Source organism: Bufo bufo, chromosome 2, assembly GCF_905171765.1.
Source record: "Bufo bufo chromosome 2, aBufBuf1.1, whole genome shotgun sequence".
NCBI classification, from domain to species: domain Eukaryota; kingdom Metazoa; phylum Chordata; class Amphibia; order Anura; family Bufonidae; genus Bufo; species Bufo bufo.
Window position 1 is genome coordinate 585,893,004 of NC_053390.1, and position 20,006 is coordinate 585,913,009.

At 41.2% G+C, this 20,006-nt stretch overlaps 1 protein-coding gene across 3 annotated transcripts in view; it reads left to right on the top strand.

The window, feature by feature from the left end:
- Positions 1-20,006, top strand: part of GSTCD (glutathione S-transferase C-terminal domain containing) — a 173,362-nt gene that overhangs the window by 140,488 nt on the left and 12,868 nt on the right. For all 3 annotated transcript variants that reach the window (XM_040418246.1, XM_040418245.1, XM_040418247.1), the window contains 3 exons: positions 45-160; positions 5,479-5,523; positions 11,775-11,903. In XM_040418246.1, coding sequence (XP_040274180.1) covers positions 45-160; positions 5,479-5,523; positions 11,775-11,903 — 290 coding nt within the window. The remainder of the gene's footprint in view (positions 1-44; positions 161-5,478; positions 5,524-11,774; positions 11,904-20,006) is intronic.

The window sequence follows — 20,006 nt, forward strand, 5'->3', positions numbered from 1 at the left end:
GCCTTCCTCCCAATGATTAATGGCGGTTCTCATATTTGTTTTAGGTAAGATGTCCAGTGACCGTGCCGTGAGGAAACAGCAGCAGCTGAATAATCTCTTATCAGTCGTCACTAATATGGCAAAACCTGGAGACACAATTGTGGACTTTTGTAGTGGAGGGGTAACATATCTCTGTTCATGTACTGCAGTTATTTATTTGGTCTTTTTAATTTTCATTTCATCAGCCCGTTACATTGTATGCTGTATACTGATTGAAGTTCATCCAAAGGATTGCTTTGTGTCACAGTAAGGCCCCTTTCACACGAGCGTGACAGATTAGGTCCGGATGCGTTCAGGGTGCGTTCAGTGAAACTCACACCATTTTGCAAGCAAGTTTAGTCAGTTCTGTCTGCGATTGCGTTCAGTGGTTCTGTTTTTTCTGCGCGGGTGCAATGCATTTTGATGCATTTTTCACGCGCGCCATAAAAAACTTTAGGTTTAAAAACAACATCTCGTAGGCCTCTTTCACACGGGCGTTGCGGAAAAATGTGCGTGTGCGTTGCGGGAACACCCGCGATTTTTCCGCACGAGTGCAAAACATTGTAATGCGTTTTGCACTCGCGTGAGAAAAATCGTGCGTGTTTGGTACCCAAACCCGAACTTTTTCACAGAAGTTCGGGCTTGGGATCGGTGTTCTGTGGATTGTATTATTTTCCCTTATAACATGGTTATAAGGGAAAATAATAGCATTCTGAATACAGAATGCAAAGTAAAATAGCACTGGAGGGGTTAAAAAAATATAAAAAATAATTTAACTCACCTTAATCCACTTGCTCGCGTAGCCCGGCATCTCCTTGTGTCTCCTTTGTTGAAGGACCTGTGGTGAGCATTAATTATAGTCCAAGGACCTGTGATGACGTCACTCCGGTCATCACATGGTACGTCACATGATCTTTTACCATGGTGAATCACCATGGTAAAAGATCATGTGACGTACCATGTGATGACCGGAGTGACGTCATCACAGGTCCTTGAACTATAATTAATGCTCACCACAGGTCCTTCAACAAAGGAGACACAAGGAGATGCCGGGCTACGCGAGCAAGTGGATTAAGGTGAGTTAAATTTTTTTTTTTTTAACCCCTCCAGTGTTATTTTACTTTGCATTCTGTATTCAGAATGCTATTATTTTCCCTTATAACCATGTTATAAGGGAAAATAATAATGATCGGGTCTCCATCCCGATCGTCTCCTAGCAACCGTGCGTGAAAATCGCACCGCATCCGCACTTGCTTGCGGATGCTTGCGATTTTCACGCAACCCCATTCACTTCTATGGGGCCTGCGTTGCGTAAAAAACGCAGAATATAGAACATGCTGCGATTTTCACGCAACGCATAAGTGATGCGTGAAAATCACCGCTCATGTGCACAGCCCCATAGAAATGAATGGGTCGGTATTCAGTGCGGGTGCAATGCGTTCACCTCCCGCATCGCATCCGCGCGGAATACTCGCTCGTGTGAAAGGGGCCTTAGAAACCATCAGTGAAAAACGCATCGCACCCGCACTTGCTTGCGGATGCAATGTGTTTTTCACGCAGCCCCATTCACTTCTATGGGGCCAGGGCTGCGTGAAAAACGCAGAATATAGAACATGCTGCAATTTTCACGCAACGCAGAACTGATGCGGGAAAAACAACGCTCATATACACAGACCCATTGAAATTAATGGGTCAGGATTCAGTGCGGGTGCAATGCGTTCACGTCACGCATTGCACCCGCGCGGAAAACTCCCTCGTGTGAAAGGGGCCTAAGGCTACATGCACACGACCGTATGTGTTTTGCGGTGCGCAAATTGCGGATCCGCAAAAAAAAAAAAGACATCCGTATGCCATCAGTTTTTTTTTGCGGATCCATTGTAACAATACCTAAAACGGACAAGAATAGGACATGTTCTATTTTTTTTTTGCGGGACTGCGGAACGGACATAGTGATGCGGACAGCACACGGTGTGCTGTGCGCATTTTTTGCGGACCCATTGAAATCAATGGGTCCGCATTCTATCCGCAAAAAAAAAACGTAACGGACACGGAAACAAACTTTCGTGTGCATGTAGCCTAAGGTGCATAGTTTGTTAGGAAAGAAAAGGAGTACTTCTCTACATCGCTCTTAGCTTTTCCACCAGTTGCCTTACGCCTATAGAAGTAGGAGCAGAGATATAACTGGAAAATGCAAAGTGAAAAATGAATGCCCCCTCCCGTCTTTGATATGCTCCATGTTAACAAATGATCTCCATATTTTTATTATTCCCATGGTAGTAACAACTTATACTTTAAATGTATGAGTTTAGGTCAGCATTGAGTCAGGAATTTATTTTTGAAAAAACATGGAGGACTTGTGAGCTTTTTTTCTTTTTTGCTTGTATCCCCAAAAAAAAAATATATGAAAATGCTAATGTACATGCCTAAGAAGGGTATGAACAGACAGTATAAGGCCTCATTCAGTCATGTTGATGTGAAAATTGCACCCGTCTGGCCCTTAAGCCCAAAAATGCCTGCTTGTTCGGGGGTTAATAAGCACAGGCGTTATTTGTATTTTAAAAAATATTCTTCTAGGTTGGACATTGAATGTTATTTTCTGAATCAGACTTAAAAAAAATAAATTACAAATCATTATTATATTTATAGTTGACAATAAAAAATCCTTTACGAATTGTCCAGGATTTGGATCTTGACCTAGTATTAGGGTAGGTCATCAATATCAGATCGAAGGGGATCCGATACCCCAGCAGTTACTTTGGGAATTGAAGTGCTGCTCTCATTTAAGTGAAGTGGCGCTACCAGGTAACAGCTGATCAGCAGGGAAGGCGGGTTGTGGAACCCCGTCAGTCTAGTAATGATGGACTGTCCAATATCTAAATCCTAAAGATTTCACGGTGACATGTTAGAAGTTTTAAATGGTAAGAGTCCCACTTCTGACACCTCCTGTATCAATGTCTGATGAGCAGATGCCGAAGTACTCTGCAGTTTTCCTTCTGCTGTTATCACTTTGCACAGCTCTCGGAGGGCAGATTGGTGTACAGGCCCATAGAAAGTCGGTGGGGCAGATTCATTATGACTAGCGTAGCTTTGCTCGAGGATTGAACTATTTTCTGGCTTTAGAATAAATAAATCTGTGTAAATGTTTTAGCCACTTACCAACACACTTTTTCACCTTTTGGCGAACAGGGAACAAAAACTGTTTTTTATTTTGCACAGTTTGCAACTTTTGTGCAAATTTTTACATTTTGGTGCTCATTTTACTCCAAAACTGGTGTAAATAGATTACTTAATGTGGGCCCATGAGTTCACACACTGCTAACTTCGCCTTTCCAAAGATCAGATGTGCAGAGATGTAGAGCTGCTTCATTTCCGCTGAGACCCCCAACAATAAAAACTTTAGACATGTCACTATGACGTGAGAAGTTTACAACTTGTAATCTGTGGGGGAACTTGGCAACAAATGTCCAGTTGGCCAGCAGCAGCACTATACAGCAAAAAAAAGCGTTGCAATTACCGTAATCACTTTGTTTATGGTACATTTGGATATTGTTAAACCAGCGCAATCAATAATTGGAGCTCTGGGGAAGGTAACAATTGGCTTCCACCATCAGAAGACATTTGTTAGACAGGCTTATTTCATTAAGGCCGAGTTTACACTTGAGTTATTTGGTGAGTTATTTCCTAAGTTGTTGTGAGCCAAAACCAGTAGTGAAAGTGTCACGGACATTCCCGCGACAGTTGGCAGGAGATCGGTGAGACTGGCAACACGTGGTTTGATCTGACAGGTTTTCCTTGTGGATCAATAGGCGTCTGTGTTGTTTCTGGTAATGGCCACACCCCTTGCCTCAGGTGTTGCTAATGTGGTCATTTAAAGAGGACCTTTCACATGTAAAAACTATGCGAACTAAGTATGCTGCCATGTAGAGCGGCGCCCGGGGATCTCACTGCACTTACTATTATCCCTGGGCGCCGCTCCGTTCTCCCGTTATGCCCTCCGGTACCTTTGCTATGTAAGTTATAGTAGGTGGGTCTTCCCTTGTCCTGTGGGCGTCTCCTTCTCCTAGGCTGTAGCGCTGGCCAATCGCAGCGCACAGCTCACAGCCTGGGAGAAAAAAAACTCCCAGGCTGTGAGCTGTGCGCTGCGATTGGCCAGCGCTGCAGCATAGTAGAAGGAGACGCCCACAGGACAAGGGAAGACCCGCATACTATAACTTAAGGAGCAAAGGTACCGGAGAGCATAACGGGAGAACGGAGCGGCGCCCGGGGATAATAGTAAGTGCAGTGAGATCCCCGGGCGCCGCTCTACATGGCAGCATACTCGGTTCACATAGTTTTTACATGTGAAAGGTCCTCTTTAACCTTCCTTATTTATTATTAATTCTCTGACAATGCTGTAAGGTTTATAGCTTCAGTTTCAGTTGTGGATAGCTGGTGTGTGGATCTCGGCAGAGTTCCTGGTGCTTCCATTGCTACTTTGAAGTTAAGTCCTTCCTTTCCCTTTTTGTTTGGGTTCTGTGTGTTGCTTTTCCCTATTGTTTGTATTAGGCCTGAATGAGGCTCCTGTTCGTCCTTCCTTTTGGAGGAACAGGTAGTCTCGTCCCTGCCATTAGTACAAGGGTCCTATAGGGCTAGTTAGGACTCTAGGTATTCCTGTGTATGAACACACCTACCTCTGGGGTCTGTTCATATTGGTAGTCAGTCAGGATTTTGGTTAGGGTTTTACTAGGAGGTGCCCATCTTCCTTCCCTAGTTCTCAGGCCTGATTCCCTCTTCCCCCCTTCCCTCTTATGCTCAGTGTGGTGTTTCCCTCCCACACTGAAGCGTGACAGAATGCTACTCAGAGATCAGGTGTAATCATTTGATTTGATTTGGCTCACAATAACTGATCGAAACAACTAAACAAATAACTGAAGTGTGAACTCAGCCTAAGCATCCATTCACACAACCATATGAACGGGTCCGTACCCGTTCCGCAATTTTGCGGAATGGGTGCGAACCCATTCATTTCAATGGGGCCGCAAAAGGTGTCATTCCGTTCTGCGGCCCCCGCAAAAAAATAATTAATCATGTCCTATTTTTGTCTGCAACTGCGGACAAGAATAGACATTTCTATCACAGTGTCAGACATGTGCTGTCTGCAAATTGCAGAATGCACACAGGCCGGTATCCGTGTTTTGCGGATCCGCAATTTGCGGACTGCAAAAAACTACAGTCGTGTGATTGCACCCTAACTGAGAACTTGTTAGCATTGTCCACGTACCAAAAGCTGGTGAGAACTTTCTGGCCCACTTTCTTTCGTTCTCATCTAAAGTGACCTGATTAGCTGCTTTGCTCAATGTCTTCTTTTACCCAATCAGTATATCCCTATAGTCATATGAATGTTAAATCTCACTATGATATCTTTATTACTTTGATACAGCTTGTGTACAACCGCCAATACCACTGTGTTTTCTCACGCAGGGTCACGTGGGAATTGTTTTGGCATACATGCTGCCATCATGTCAGGTAAGGATCTGCAGACCACACAAATACGTAGAATTACATGAAAGCATTCTTCAGGTGTATTATTTTATTGGCTGTTTCATTTGCTTATTTATGATCTTTCTTTACAGTGTTTTTTTGGGTGCTAGCCAGAATAGTAAAATAAAATTACTTGAGAATAGACAAACTGCTAAAAAAAAAAAAAAAAAGAATTTGGAGGAGATCCAGAGTTCTTTTAGCTGTTAACCTGTTCTGTAAAAAATGGGTGGTAGCTCTGCATTTTACTAAAATTGACATTAACGCAAACATAAAACAAACATATATGAAGCATTTATTATGGTTTATAGTAATGGCTTTGACGTCATTACTGCCTTTAACTAGTTCATGTAATTATCTGAAAAGTGTAGAATGTGATTCCAGGAACTCAAATAAAACGTGTCACTATGTTTCTGCGCACTGTTTTAGAAGTTTAGAATCCTTGCCTACTGCATACAAGTTAGGGGGTATTCAGATCATAATATCCATTTTGTGTTCTGCAAAACACGGATACCGGGTGTGTGCATTCTACATTTTGCAGATCAGCACGTCTCACCTTTGTTAGAAATGTCTATTTTTTTGAGGGGCCACAGAAAATATATATGGATACGGACAGCAAGTGGTGTACTGCTCTATTGAAATGAATGAGTCTGTATCCGATCTGCAAAAAATGATCGAATGCGGACCGGAAATATGGTCATGTGAATGCCCCCTAATATTGTGATCTTTACAGGCTTTTTTATGAACTTATATAATCTGAAGGGTTATTTTCTGATGAAGGCCCTAAATACCACATAATGTATATTTCCAGAGTATTTGGCTTTTGAAGATATTTAACCCCTTCGCTACCAGCGCCGGAGCGAAGTGCAAACATGACACCCACTCATTTGTGCATTGGGCGTCATGGCTGTCGGGTATCCGCTGTTTCAAACAGAAGAGACCCACGGCTAATGACCGCGAACGGCAATAATGCCAATCGCGGTCATTTTTCATTAAAGGGTTAAAAACCCAGAAACTCGCACTTCCAGGCTTCTTACTGGCATCCTCTCTGGCAGTGAGGATGCCGATAACTGGTTTCAATATGCTGGGTCTCTCTAAAGAGACCCATGGTATTGAAGCTGCAATTCTTATTTTGGCCAGCAGGTGGCAGACCAACATAAGAAATTAGCAATTTCCCTCAAATCATGGGTCTAAAAGACCCATGCAGGTTCAGAATTTTTAAATAAAAAAAATAATGGGTCTTGTATGCTCAAGTACTAGCTTCAAAACCATTAAAAAGTAAAAACTGTTAAAAAATATTTAAATCACCCCCCTTTCCGTAGAATAAAAAAATAAATACATAAAAATATGAACATCATGCGCATCACCACGTCTGAAAACGCCAATACTATTAAAATTTAAAATATTTTTCCAATATGGCAAATGGCGTAATGGAAAAAAGGGTCAAAATGGCCAATTTGCCATTTTTTCATTACTTCTCTTACACAAAAAAATTTAATAAAATGCGATCAAAAAGTCACACACACTCCAAAATGGTATTAATAAAAACTACAGATTGTCCCGCAAAAAATGTGCCCCTATACAGCTCAGCTGATGTAACTATAAAAAAGTTATGTGTGTCAGAATTCGGTGATAAAAAAAAAATGTTCTTTTTCAAAGTTTACATTTATTTTTACACTATTTAGACATAAATATTATTTTTATACATATGTGGTATCGGAGTAATCGTACTAAACCAGAGAATGAAGGGCACAGGTTAGTTTTGCTGCGTAGGGAACGCTGTGGGAACAAAACCCGTAAAACAGTGGAGGAATTGCGTTTCCAATTCCACCCCATTTGGAATTTTTTTCCATTGTATACCATATTACATGATGGCATTAAAAAGTACAACTTGTCCCGCAAAGAATCAAGCCCTCATACAGCTATGTGAACTGAAAAATAAAAAAGTTATGGCTCAAGGAGGATAGAGAAGAAAAATGAAAACGCGAAAAACGAAAAAAACAAAACTTTGGTATCCTAAGAATGAATGAAAATGTCTTTGCTATAGGTCTTTATATAATTTACAATATAATATTGGTCTACTTGAACTTCCTGGAGTCACATTAGTCGCTGCTTTACACTCTTGAAAACCTCTGGCAAGGGAATACCTGCTGGTCCCTTCCTTGGCTCTCACTCCATAGTAATAATGTAGTAATGTATCAACCTACCCATATTTTTCACCCCTATAAGACGCACCCAGGTTTTTGAGGCGGAAAATAAGAAAAAAAAAAATTTTGAACCAAAAGGTGTGCTTTTGGTGGGTTTTGAACTAATGGTGGTCTGTGGATGACACTATTATGGGGGATCTGTGGATGATGCATTGTTATGGGGGTCTGTGGATGGCACTGTTATGGGGGCATCTGTGGATGACACTGTTATGGGGGCATCTGTGGATGGCACTGCTATGGAGGCATCTGGGGATGGCACTCTTATGGGGGCATCTGGGGATGGCACTATTATGGGGGCATCTGGGGATGACACTATTATGGGGGCTTCTGGGGATGGCCTGACACTGCTATGGGGGGGTCTGTGGATGACACATAGCATCTTATGCTATGTGTCATACACAGATCCACCCCATAACAGTGTCCCTGTGTAGTGAATGACCCCCAATACAGGGGTTGGGGTCGGCATCTTGTTTTGTAATGGCAGCGGGGCCCGGTGCAGTCACTGTATTCTACTACACCGTGCCCCACTCACTGTAGTAATCATATAGGCTATGTTAAACTGTAAATTCATTCATCCAGACTGTAGTACAGTAATTACTACTAACTTCCATAGCAGGCAGGAGGCCGGGCGGGAGGCGGCAGCGTAACTCACTATGTCACGCGCCTGCCCGCCTGCTTCATTCATAAAGTGGGCGGAGCAGACGCCTGATGTAGTGAGTTACGCTCTCGCCCGGCCTCCTGCCTGCTATGGAAGTTAGTAGTAAGTACCGTACTACAGCCTGGATGAATGAATTTACAGTTTAACATTGCCTATATGATTACTACAGTGAGCAGGGCCCAGTGTAGTAGAATACAGTTACTGCATCGGGCCCCGCTGCCATTACAAAACAAGATGCCAGCCCCCAGTCCCTCCTCCCTCCCGCTGATACACACGCCAGCTGCGCTGTGCAGCAGCGATGTATCAGTGTAAAATGGCAGCATTCGCCCCATAAGACGCAGTGCTATTTTCCCCCCACGTTTGGGGGAAAAGTGCGTCTTATAGGGCAAAAAATATGGTATATATTTTATTAATTTTTGTTTTATTGTATTATTAATTATTCCGTTTCAATCAAGAAAATTAACAGCATTTAGGGATATGCTTAACAGCAGTCACATGGACCATAAGCACAATGGGTATCAGACATTTATTGATTGGGAGTGTGTTCTAGGCATGTTCTGTGTCCTGCTATTGTCCAGGGAGGGGGTAGATAAGCTGTGGCCATTAGTTATAGTACCTGTATTCTGTGTTCCTGTGATCTGCTGTATCTATTCAGAGGTTTTATCTTTCATGTTAATCCTGTATGTGATGATAATGAGATGACTGTTGAAATGTGATCTACACAGAAAAGGAATTTATCAGCATATTATTAGGCTTAGTGCTCTTTGTAAAAAAAATAAAAATAAATGCAGATTTTTTTTTTTATAGAATGTCATATGGAAAATTAAAAGTAACTTCCCCAAAAAGTGTTAAAAAATAAGTTCAAACAGTCAGTGTACTTTCACACAATTTCATTTCATTTAATAGAGAATGGTGTAGCAAATTTCGAAATCATTTCACTTAAACCAATCTGAAAAATTACTACAAAGTCATGACCACTAGGGGTCTCACTTCCACCTAAGTTGCAGTCCACTGCTTGTTGTCAGGCAAGATCTGTCCGTGGTAACAGAGACTCAGAAGACTGTTCATAAGAAATGGGGGCGTGTCAGAGCTAGCAGAGATTGTGAGCCTGATGAAAAAAATATATATACTTCTACACTACTAAATATCACAGGAGCCTCATGTGTGTCTGTAAGTGTGATTTATCCCTCCTTATCAGCTTTCTGGGTTCCGCAGAAGAAAACAAAGATAGAGGGAAGTAAGGGAAGTGAGGTCACTGCATACAGTACTGGCATATTCAAGAGAAGGGAAACACCCACTGCTTGTGAGAGAAATGCATCTAGCTGTGCTGTTGAAACAAGGAATAATAAGGCTGAAAGAGACTTTAGGGAAGTCCAAAAATAACTGTTCCTTCACAGTTATGATTATACAAAGAAGCACAGTCATTATGCAAACTTTTTTTTGAAAAATCAGGTATGCTTTCATTTAAAAACGTATAGGTCATTGCCTGCCTTTTTATGCATTGAAAAAGCCCCAATTGTCAGATAGCATACTAACTAGCCTAATTTGCTATCTAAGAGCCTGGACAAGCTGGGTAAGAATTTCTGTGAAACTGCAGTGGATAAATGCAGTGACAGTTCCTCAATATTGTGGCATAGCTAGGCAGAACTTCCTTTCAGAGAACTGTGGAGCTGTAATAGAGACTGCTGAATACTAAATATACCTAAATAAATCTCTAATTGTGCCATTGCTTACTGTATTTTCATTTTAAGATCCCAGGAAAGCTGGGGAACATGGCATGTGGAATTGGCGGACAAGAATAGGCATTTCTATCATAGGGCCAGTCATGTACGGTCTGCAAAATGTGGAGCGCACACGGCTGGTATCCGTGTTTTGCGGATTCGCAATTTACGGACTGCAAAAACACAGCTGTCTGAATGAGCCCTTAATCTTTAAGACAATGGTAACTGATGTGAAGGAAGGAACCTTGAGTTGAATAGTACTAGTCATGTTTTACTTTATCTCTGTAGTTGGCCAACTTTTGCTAAAAAAGCAAGGGTAAAGTGCGCACCATAGAGTAGTATGTTCACAGCTTAGTTAGAGTGAATAGAGCAAACAAAATGGAGGCTCAAGTTGTGCTAGAAATAGGCACAACTCTACCGTGCGTTTTGTGAGTAAGGCGTGTCCGGTTGGGTGGATGCTGCCGCTGTATCCAGAAGCTTCAGGAGATAGAGCCCAAGACTTCTCCAAAGGGATATGTGGTATATATAGTTGGCTGGATCACAAATGGCGGAAGTAACCCCCTCACCAGGCACTCATGTAGAGAATGAAAAATCTTCTTCTTTATTGCATATTCTTTTTGCCGTATAAAACAACGTGTTTCGGGGGTCTAGAGCCCCCCTTCATCAGGTTAAAAGGCTTAATAAGGAATGAAGCATGAATCATAGGTATTTAAACACCCCGGGCAGTCCTCTGGGAGTGGCTTTCTCCCATAGAACTAGCTAATTTGCATACAATAAAACAATCGTTGATATATATAAAACAAAGCACAGGAGAACTGGCAATAGACGTTGCTACACTTTTTTTATACATTTTTATTTATACATTCTCGTATCTACACACATTCAAGGATTTGTCCTGTAGTCATGTGATCGCAATCGCGGTCCCGTTGCCTAGCAGCAGTGAACGCTGCTCATGTTATGACTGTGCAGTGTGAGAGGATGTAGGCCGAACAGAGTACTTGGACCTTGAAGTATTTGTAGAAGGTAAAGAAATACTAACCCGCACCTTTTTCATAGTAGTCGATAGTAACAGTTACTTGGATTTCAAGAGTAACCATCACCGTAAATGGAAAAACAATATCCCATTTAATCAGTTTCAAAGAATGAGGCGAAATTGCACTAGAGAAGTCGATTTTGAGAAGCAGTGCAATATCCTAACGAGAAGATTTGATGAAAAAGGCTACCCAAGAAGAAGATTTCTCATTCTCCACATGAGTGCCTGGTGAGGTGGTTACTTGCGCCATTTGTGATCCAACCAACTATATATACTGTGTTTTACTTTATGACATTGATTTCCCAGTATTGCATGACAGTTACCAGTTTAGTGACTGTATGGGGCACATTTATCAAACTGGTGTAAAGTAGAACTGGCTTAGCTGCCCAAAGCAACCAATCAGATTCCTCCTTACATTTTCCAAAGGAGCTGTCGTAAATGAAAGGAGGAATCTGATTGGTTGCTATGGGCAACTAAGCAATATCTACTTTACATCAGTTTGATAAATGACCCCCTATATGTTTTGTGTATGGCTTTTTTTTGTTGCAGCGTAAATGGAAATAGAGAAGTCCTATTTATATAATACAATAACATAAGACATTTTGGTTTTTTGACTTCAGATCGTTCTGATAGAGAATAAAGAAGAGTCTTTGATTCGTGCCAGGGACAGAAGTAATGGATTAGGATTAACGAATATCTGGTTCATTCAAGCAAACCTGGATTACTTTACAGGGAAGTTTAATATTGGGGTAAGTAAGGTGTCTTGTCTAATTATACCTTTGTTAAGCTATTCTATGCAATGTACGAGTAGGTTTATATTTTATTTTGGATTTGGTTGCTTTTACATTGGTATTAGAGATGAGCGAATTTCCAGTTATGAAATTAGTTTACTGGTAAAAGGTGAATTGCGTTATGGATTCCGTTACCAAGGACAATAACGCAATTCTTTGACCGAATGCCTTCAGTGGCCTTCCGTTATTCATTCCGTCATAATAGAAGTTATGCAAGACTCTCCTGCATAACAGAAACTGGACGGATCCGTTATGCAGCCCATAGACCTCTATTATAACGGAATGCCTCTAAAGGCATTCCGTTATGCATTCCGTCATAGAATTGCGTTATGGTCCGTGGTAACGGAATCCATAACGCAATTCACCTTATACCAATAAACGAAGCGTGAACGAATTTCATAATGTGAAATTTGCTCATCTCTAATTGGTATATTTGTTTTGTGTCTTTGTGTTATAATGGAGAGTTCTATAAGTAAACACTAAAAAAGTACTGTGAGAAGGCACAAGGTGCCATAGTAGACGATAGATACGTGTCACCGAGGTGCCTGGCCTCGGTGAAATTAATTGGTAACGTTTTGTCAGTAACCCTAGGTTACTGACACTTGTTAGTAGTAGTTTAGATGCAGGCTGCAGCTGATCCGGGCCGGTTTCATTGGAGTAGTCAAAGAGCAGGGTGGGATGACTACTCCCACGTATCCAGACCAGGTTTTGGCTGGCCTATATAAGCTAGGAAGCCCAGGAGAGCTGGGGTGTGGTTACTAATCTGGAAATGTGATAGACTGTGTGGAGTGTTTCAGCGGAGAAGCCTGCTATTGCCAAGTCTTTTGCCCCTCAAGCTGGTGGTGGAAACCAGGAACTACAGAGGACTGTGAGTCAGACCACTTCACGTGGACTGTGTTTTTTGTGTGTTTACATGCTGAAGTAAGCGAGTATTTGTTGAATCCGTTTTGGACAAAGTAAAAGACTATTGTTTGAACTATATCTGAAGTCACCATTTGAGCTGATCGCCATAGCACTGTATTATTTGCAAGCCAGTATATTTATCTATAGTGTCAGCAAAAAACTGAAATGGTCTCCACACAACTTTTCATAAATCAGTAGTACAGGTAAATATAAGAAACTGTAATATTTCTTATGAGGGTTAATGTCACTTTGTCCCCCTCATTCCCACGCTTCCTAAACTACCATATTTTTTAGACTATTAGACGCACCCCAGAGAAAAAAAATTGTTTTCTATAAGACGCACCCCAGGCTATTAAAAAACACACACAATGTAATAAAACATTTCAAGGGCGGATAGTATAATTAATATAAATAAAATTGAATCTTTGCTTGTAAAAGTAAAAAAGAAGACCGTATAAGCTTTTAAGCGTTAAAATAGTGCCGAGAGGCCCTGCTGATGAGTAAGACATCAGGCCAGTACATAAACACAGTGAGTGCGGACTATAAGACGCAGGCACTTTTTAACAAGATTCTTTCTGGCTAAAAAGTGTGTCCTATAGTTTGAATACGGTAACTCTGCATTTTCTGCCTATTCCATCTTGGGAGACCAAAATGGACTGTCAGCTCACTGAAGAATCAGATTACAAGCTCCTATATAAGTCTACGGAGTGGGAGGAGGAGTGAGCTGCACCGAGCGACACAGAAATGGAGACTAGAGTGCTTTAAAGAGAGTCTGTCACCAGCTGTTTGCATAGACACAGCTGTGGTTCAACAGGTAAAAACGTTGTACTTTTGTTCATCTGAGGCTCCGTTACCGAATTATAATTTGTCTTAATATGCAAATTAGGGGTTTGATGCAATAATGGTGTCATCGTTGCTATTCTTGCACCCGAGCTGTCTGATTTGATTGACAGGGCCAGGCAGTGGCAAAGCAGCTGTATCTGCCGGTTAGGATACATGCACACGACCGTGCCGTTTTTTGCGGTCCGCCACCAAACTTTATCAGACCTCAGATCAGATCCCCAATCTTTATTAGATCTCCGATCAGACCAACAATCTGTATCAGACCTCAGATCAGCCCCCCATACCTCAACAGACCTCAGGTCAAATAAAAAATAAATAAATGAACTTCCTTCTCCTGCTCCAGACAGGGCAGCCACTCTGCAGATCCAACGGGCTCTTCCTGTACTCACTATCCCTGGTCTTCTGCCAGCATCAGGTCATAGTTAACGCCTATGTGCACTACGTCCTGACACTATACATAGTGCAGCACAGCACCTGCAGAAGCACTACAAACACCACTCCCCGCACCTCCTGTATACTGCATGAGCGCTTCCATAATGAAAGTGCTTATTAGTATTTGTTTTATAAGATGCACTGACATTTCCCCCCACGTTTTTTTTTTGGGGGGGGGGGGGGTTATAAAGCACATATATATATATATAATATATATATGTGTTTGTTCTGAATCATTTTTTTTAAATAATTTTGGTTTATCACAAAGTTACATTATTGTGGACATGGCTGTCAACAACTTGCCAAAGCATCTGTGATCATAAGGTTGTATACTTTTAGGGAGTACCTAGGTTTTGGGGTTGCACTTTTAAAGGTGCAATAATCCCTGTATTCTGTAGGTAGTTCTTTTTTAAAATTTCTAGCTTAAAATCCAATTTTTGGTCTTTCCAGTTCTGGTTCTTTTATGAAGATATGTGCATATACATTGGATTTAGGTATTTGTGGTATGTGTGAACTCAACACACATTGAACATTGATTTTTAGGAAGTTTGGTCCATATAACTTTCTTCCTCATCACACTTTTACCCACTAATATGAACGTTTCTGCAATTTTTATGAAAATGGGCAATCTGACAATGGGCCAGATATTAACGTTCAGAAAATAAATAGGTATTGAAGGTTAGGCTACTTTCACACTTGCGGCAGGACGGATCCGACAGGCTGTTCACCATGTCGGATCCGTCCTGCGGCTGTTTCGCCGTGCCCCCGGGCCGCCGCTCCGTCCCCATTGACTATAATGGGGATGGGGGCGGAGCTCCGGCGCAGCACGGCTTAAGGCCGCCGGACTAAAATTACTGCATGTCAGGTTTTTTAGTCCGGCGGCTTTCTCCGTGCACCGCCGTGCTGCGCCGGAGCTCCGCCCCCATCCCCATTATAGTCAATGGGGACGGAGCGGGGGCACGGCGAACAGCCACAGGACGGATCCGACATGGTAAACAGCATGTCGGATCCGTCCTGCCGCAAGTGTGAAACTAGCCTTAGTAAGATTTTTTATTTTGTAATTTACGTTTACTTGTGTATGTTTTATTTGTATGTCAGTAGTTCGAAAAATGTCCTGGCTACCAAAGATGCCATATGTCCAAAAAATAAATAAAAAACTGGCAGCTAAAAGCAATCGATGACATCACTAGGTTTCTTTCAGTACCTTACACAAGCTATGGTTTATGTTTTTTTATGTTATTTTTTTCTTTCTCTCAGTTATCTGTGTATTCATGCATTTAAATAAGTTAATTGCTGTCAGAAAAATTTGGTAATGTGAATGAATTTTCCATGTAGCAATATGATGAGTAAAGTTTGCTATGACTCAGATGATAACATTAAAATATTGCAACATAGCTATTATTTTGAAATTGATTAATAAGTATAAATTATTGTGAAATTTTACTGACTATATATTCATTTGGTATATTCGCAAAAAAGTGCCAAGTAAATCCAATAATTTTGCCAATAAAGTGGTTATTTATTCCATTGACTTCATTGCTGCTGTAATGATAGGGATTAATGGAATGCCCTTGAACGCGTTTCTGAAAGTTATACTTGGGATTTTGTGCAAAACAAATAATGCATAATCCACATCGTTAGTTGTTACCTAGTTCACTAAGGAAATTTCTTGAAGATTATGCCAAATGTGATAATGCCATGTGTTAGTCACATCAAGGGACTCATCTCTAAAAAGTACTGAAGTGAATTTCCACCTTTGAACACAAATTTTTAATGGTCACTGTACTTTCACACAACTTTGCATAAATCAATAATACAGGCAAATGTAAGAAACTTTGTAATATATCTTATCAGAGAAAATGCCTTTAGTTATCAACCACCCACAAACACAAACTTTCTTTCTGTAATTTGTGAGAAATCTGTCATGTTAAAACCAAGATGGGCTGCCTGCTCCCTAAAGGATCAAATTACACTATCCTTCTAAAGTTTATGAAGAGGAGGCGGGAGAAGCAGAGACAGCACATGCATGATTCAGCAGCTAAGACTAAGTTTTATATCTCACACCAAGTGATTTATTCACATTAGTACTGTTCAGTACTTTTCTATAAAGTCCTATGTGGTGCTTCTGAATAAGTAAGCGAGAGTTAGGGACTAGAATCGCCTTCTTATTTCCTATGTATTATATGGGCAGACATGATGAGCCGCTAGTCTCCAACCACCAGCACAGAGACAACTGAAAATTAGAAATGTAGCATGCAAAGGAGAAATCTGCTGAAAAATACTTGATATGGGTCATAAAATGGTCAAATATAGTGTTATCACTCATGTATACACACATGAACAGCTTACTTTGCAAAGTTACCATGAATATTAGGTATGCTTTAAATTATCAAACAGGTTGATACAGGTCTACAATGTGGATCCTTAAAGGACTGCAACCAGTTTATCACAGGCTAGCTTGGATAACCTTGTTTTACCTTTAATCATCACAAGGAGGTGTGGTCTTCGCTGCAGGGTGATCCCCAGGACTGCTGGATGCAACAGCAGTGATAGATCTCAAGCATGGAGACAGGACTGAAATTGGGATCAAAACCCAGAGATCAGGACCAGAGCATGGTTAGACACAGCTGTATCAGAACTAGGAGGTTACAGAGCAACCAGAGTCCAGGGGACAAGACATAAACAGGATCTAGGAACAGGCCAAGTTGGAAACAGAGTAATGAGAGAGAGCAAGAGGCCAGGAGCATGACCAGGACAAGGAACCAGAAACAAGGCTGTTTAAGGCAGTGTCAACAGGAGCCAGAAGGGACTGGAACCAGGACTGTTCTGCGCAGAGGCTCTTGCTTGCTTATATAGGCCACCATGGCAACTGGACACCCTATCGAGTAGCATATTTGGTGAGCCCTCCCAAAAATCCTCTACCCCACAAGAGGACAATGTGGAATATAGCAAAATCAGCAGTCATTTATGACATAGGTTCTGAACTCTGAACTGATTCATTGCTTAACATGTTTTTAAGTGGTCATAACTTTGCTTTTCTGATACATAACTCCAAAACCCCTACAAATACAAATTGCTAGATGATAAAATTCTGGTTGCTTGCAGCGACCACTAGAGGGAGCTTACTGCATACTGTTAACGCATTCAATTGAGGCTACTTTCACACTAGCGTTTTAGTTTTCCGGTATTGAGATCCGTCATAGGGGCTCAATACCGGAAAAAAAACACTTCAGTTTTGTCCCCATTCATTGTCAGTGGGGACAAAAATGAACTGAACAGAACTGAATGCTCCAAAATGCATTCCGTTCCGTTTAGTTGCGTTCCCAGACCGGAGAGCAAACCGCAACATGTTGTAGTTTGCTTTCCGTCCTGGGATGCGGAACAAGACGGATCCGGCATGACCCCTAATGCAAGTCAATGGGGACGGATCCATTTTCTCTGCCACAATAGAAAACAGATCCGTCCTCCATTGACTTTCAATGGAGTTCATGACTGATCCGTCTTGGCAATGTAAAAGATAATACAACCGGATCCGTTCATAGCGGATGCAGATGGTTGTATTATCAGTAACAGAAGCGTTTTTGCTGAACCCTGCCGGATCCAGCAAAAACGCTAGTGTGAAAGTAGCCTAACACCAACCTGTTACGCTCCCTCTAGTGGCAACTCCAGGCAGACCGTACATTATCTCTTATTTCTATGTCTATTCTGAAGCTATATATCAGAAAAAGGATCTGTGACATCTATAAATAATATGTTAATGAATTCATCAGCACAAAATCTTGGACGTAAAAACAACATGATGACAAAAGGAGAAGGTTAATTTTAAAGTAAACCTCATCCTTTAGGCAATTGTAAGTGATGAAGATTAAGTAAATATCATTTGTCTTAATATGCTTTTTTGCTTCCACCAGAGATAAGTGAAGATGGAGGTTCACTTTAAAGTCAACCTCATCCTTTAGGAAATCATATGTTATGAAGAATAAGTAAATGTAATTTGTCTTAATATGCCTTCTTGCTTTAACCAGAGCGGAGTGGAGGTGGATGTTCATTTTAAAGTAAACCTCATCCTTTAGAAAATCATATGATGAAGAATAAGTAACTGTAATTTGTCTTAGTATGCCTTGTTGCTTTAATCAGAGCTGAGTTCAATTTTTACTGCATTCAGCCAGCTTGACTTTTATTTTCTGCCAGTGCTAAACTACTCAGGGCCAGTAGTCCCAGTGTGGGCTTCATGGGGTCATCACTCTAAGAGCCGATTTTCACATGAATATATACTTGAGAGATGCATAAAAGTGAGCGTACTAAACCATTATTTCCTTGTGCATTTTGGCCCACAATACAGCTTGTGAAATTGAACCATGTTGCAGGCTGTATACTTTAAGGTGAGGTTTATTGCCCAGATAGCAAAGTTCTTCTGCAGGAAATTTTTTTAGTTCTACAGGGGAGAATTATCATCTCCCTTACGCCAAAAAGGTGGCTTTAAAAAGTCACAAGCTGTGTGTTCTTTGTGACTTTTTGAAGAAAAAAGCCGCAAGTGCCTCTTTTTCTGCCGCCCTTGCCACTTTTTCAAAAGGGAGCATGGCAAGAGCAGGCAAAGGTCCTGGCCAACAGCCGAGACAAATTTCTCTTCATTTACACCAGTTTTCTGGTGCAAATGAAGCCAGAAATTTCTGGCTGTTTAGGCGCACGGACTACTGGAGGATGCGCCTAATTTATGAGGAGGCCTGCGCCTTATCATAAATCTGGTGCATCAGATATCAAGACCATAGAATTTTATGGACCAATGTCAGACAATTTTTTCTGTATGCCGAATTACCATATATCAGCATTTTTTATACAGTCCAGTAATATGCATGGGATCTGTAATCAGAAATAATGCGATAGGGATGCCTAATATGGCTGAGACCGGATATGTTCTAAAAGCGTCTTGAGCGGCTTCATTATAATTTTGGTGATCAGTATTGTATTTTCCTCATATGTGGAGCGAATAAACTAAATAGACAATTTGAGGAGTATATAAACCATTGTAAAGCAGAACAAACATGTATTTTGTACACACTATTCCGTTTACAACAAGATGTCAGTGTGGAATTTTTCATGGTTTTGAGGCTGAACTTGGGTAAACAATGTACCAGATGAGCGAGTCTCGAAGATGTCGGAGGAATGCTGACCTATAGTGTGCTGTTAGCCAGTGATGAAAGCAATCTGCCATGACCTATTCTCCCACAGTGCTATATACACCAGTTATGTGCTAGTGCACTATCATCATCCAGGCAGTTATGACCTTTGACAATTGTTTTACAAGAAATTGGTCCTCCCCAGATCATGACCATTCATCATAATATCTGAAGAAGCCTTGCTTACTTTCTGCATTCCTGGAGCTACATTGCTTAGTGCAGCCCTCCAGTAATTTTATGCCGAGTATCTTTTAATATACTTTATTATAATATTATATTTTAATAGTTATTTTGTAATGACAGCTGCCGAAATGACTGGAAATGCTCAGCGGTGTTCACATTGCTACCACCCAGTGCGCATGTGGCCTGTTGTGTGCTTTTCACTGGGGAATGTGAATACGGGACTCACACATAATTCACTGACATAAAGCCAGAGAAGAGGGGAGTAAAGAAATTTCTACATACCTGCATGTTGCTTCTGTGGCTGGGTGACAAAATGGCTTCTCTGTACGTTTTCAAAATGGCTGCCTATGTTTGCAATTTCCTTTCTCCAGAAAGAAGAGCAGTTCTGGACCACAAACTGCTCCTGTTAGAAGGAAAATACTATGCTAAGAGTCTGTATACTGCATAGTATGTGTTTTTCACAATGGGGGTCAATGTCTGACGTGTGCCACTACTGTGGTAGATATTAGAGGTGTCGGGGAAT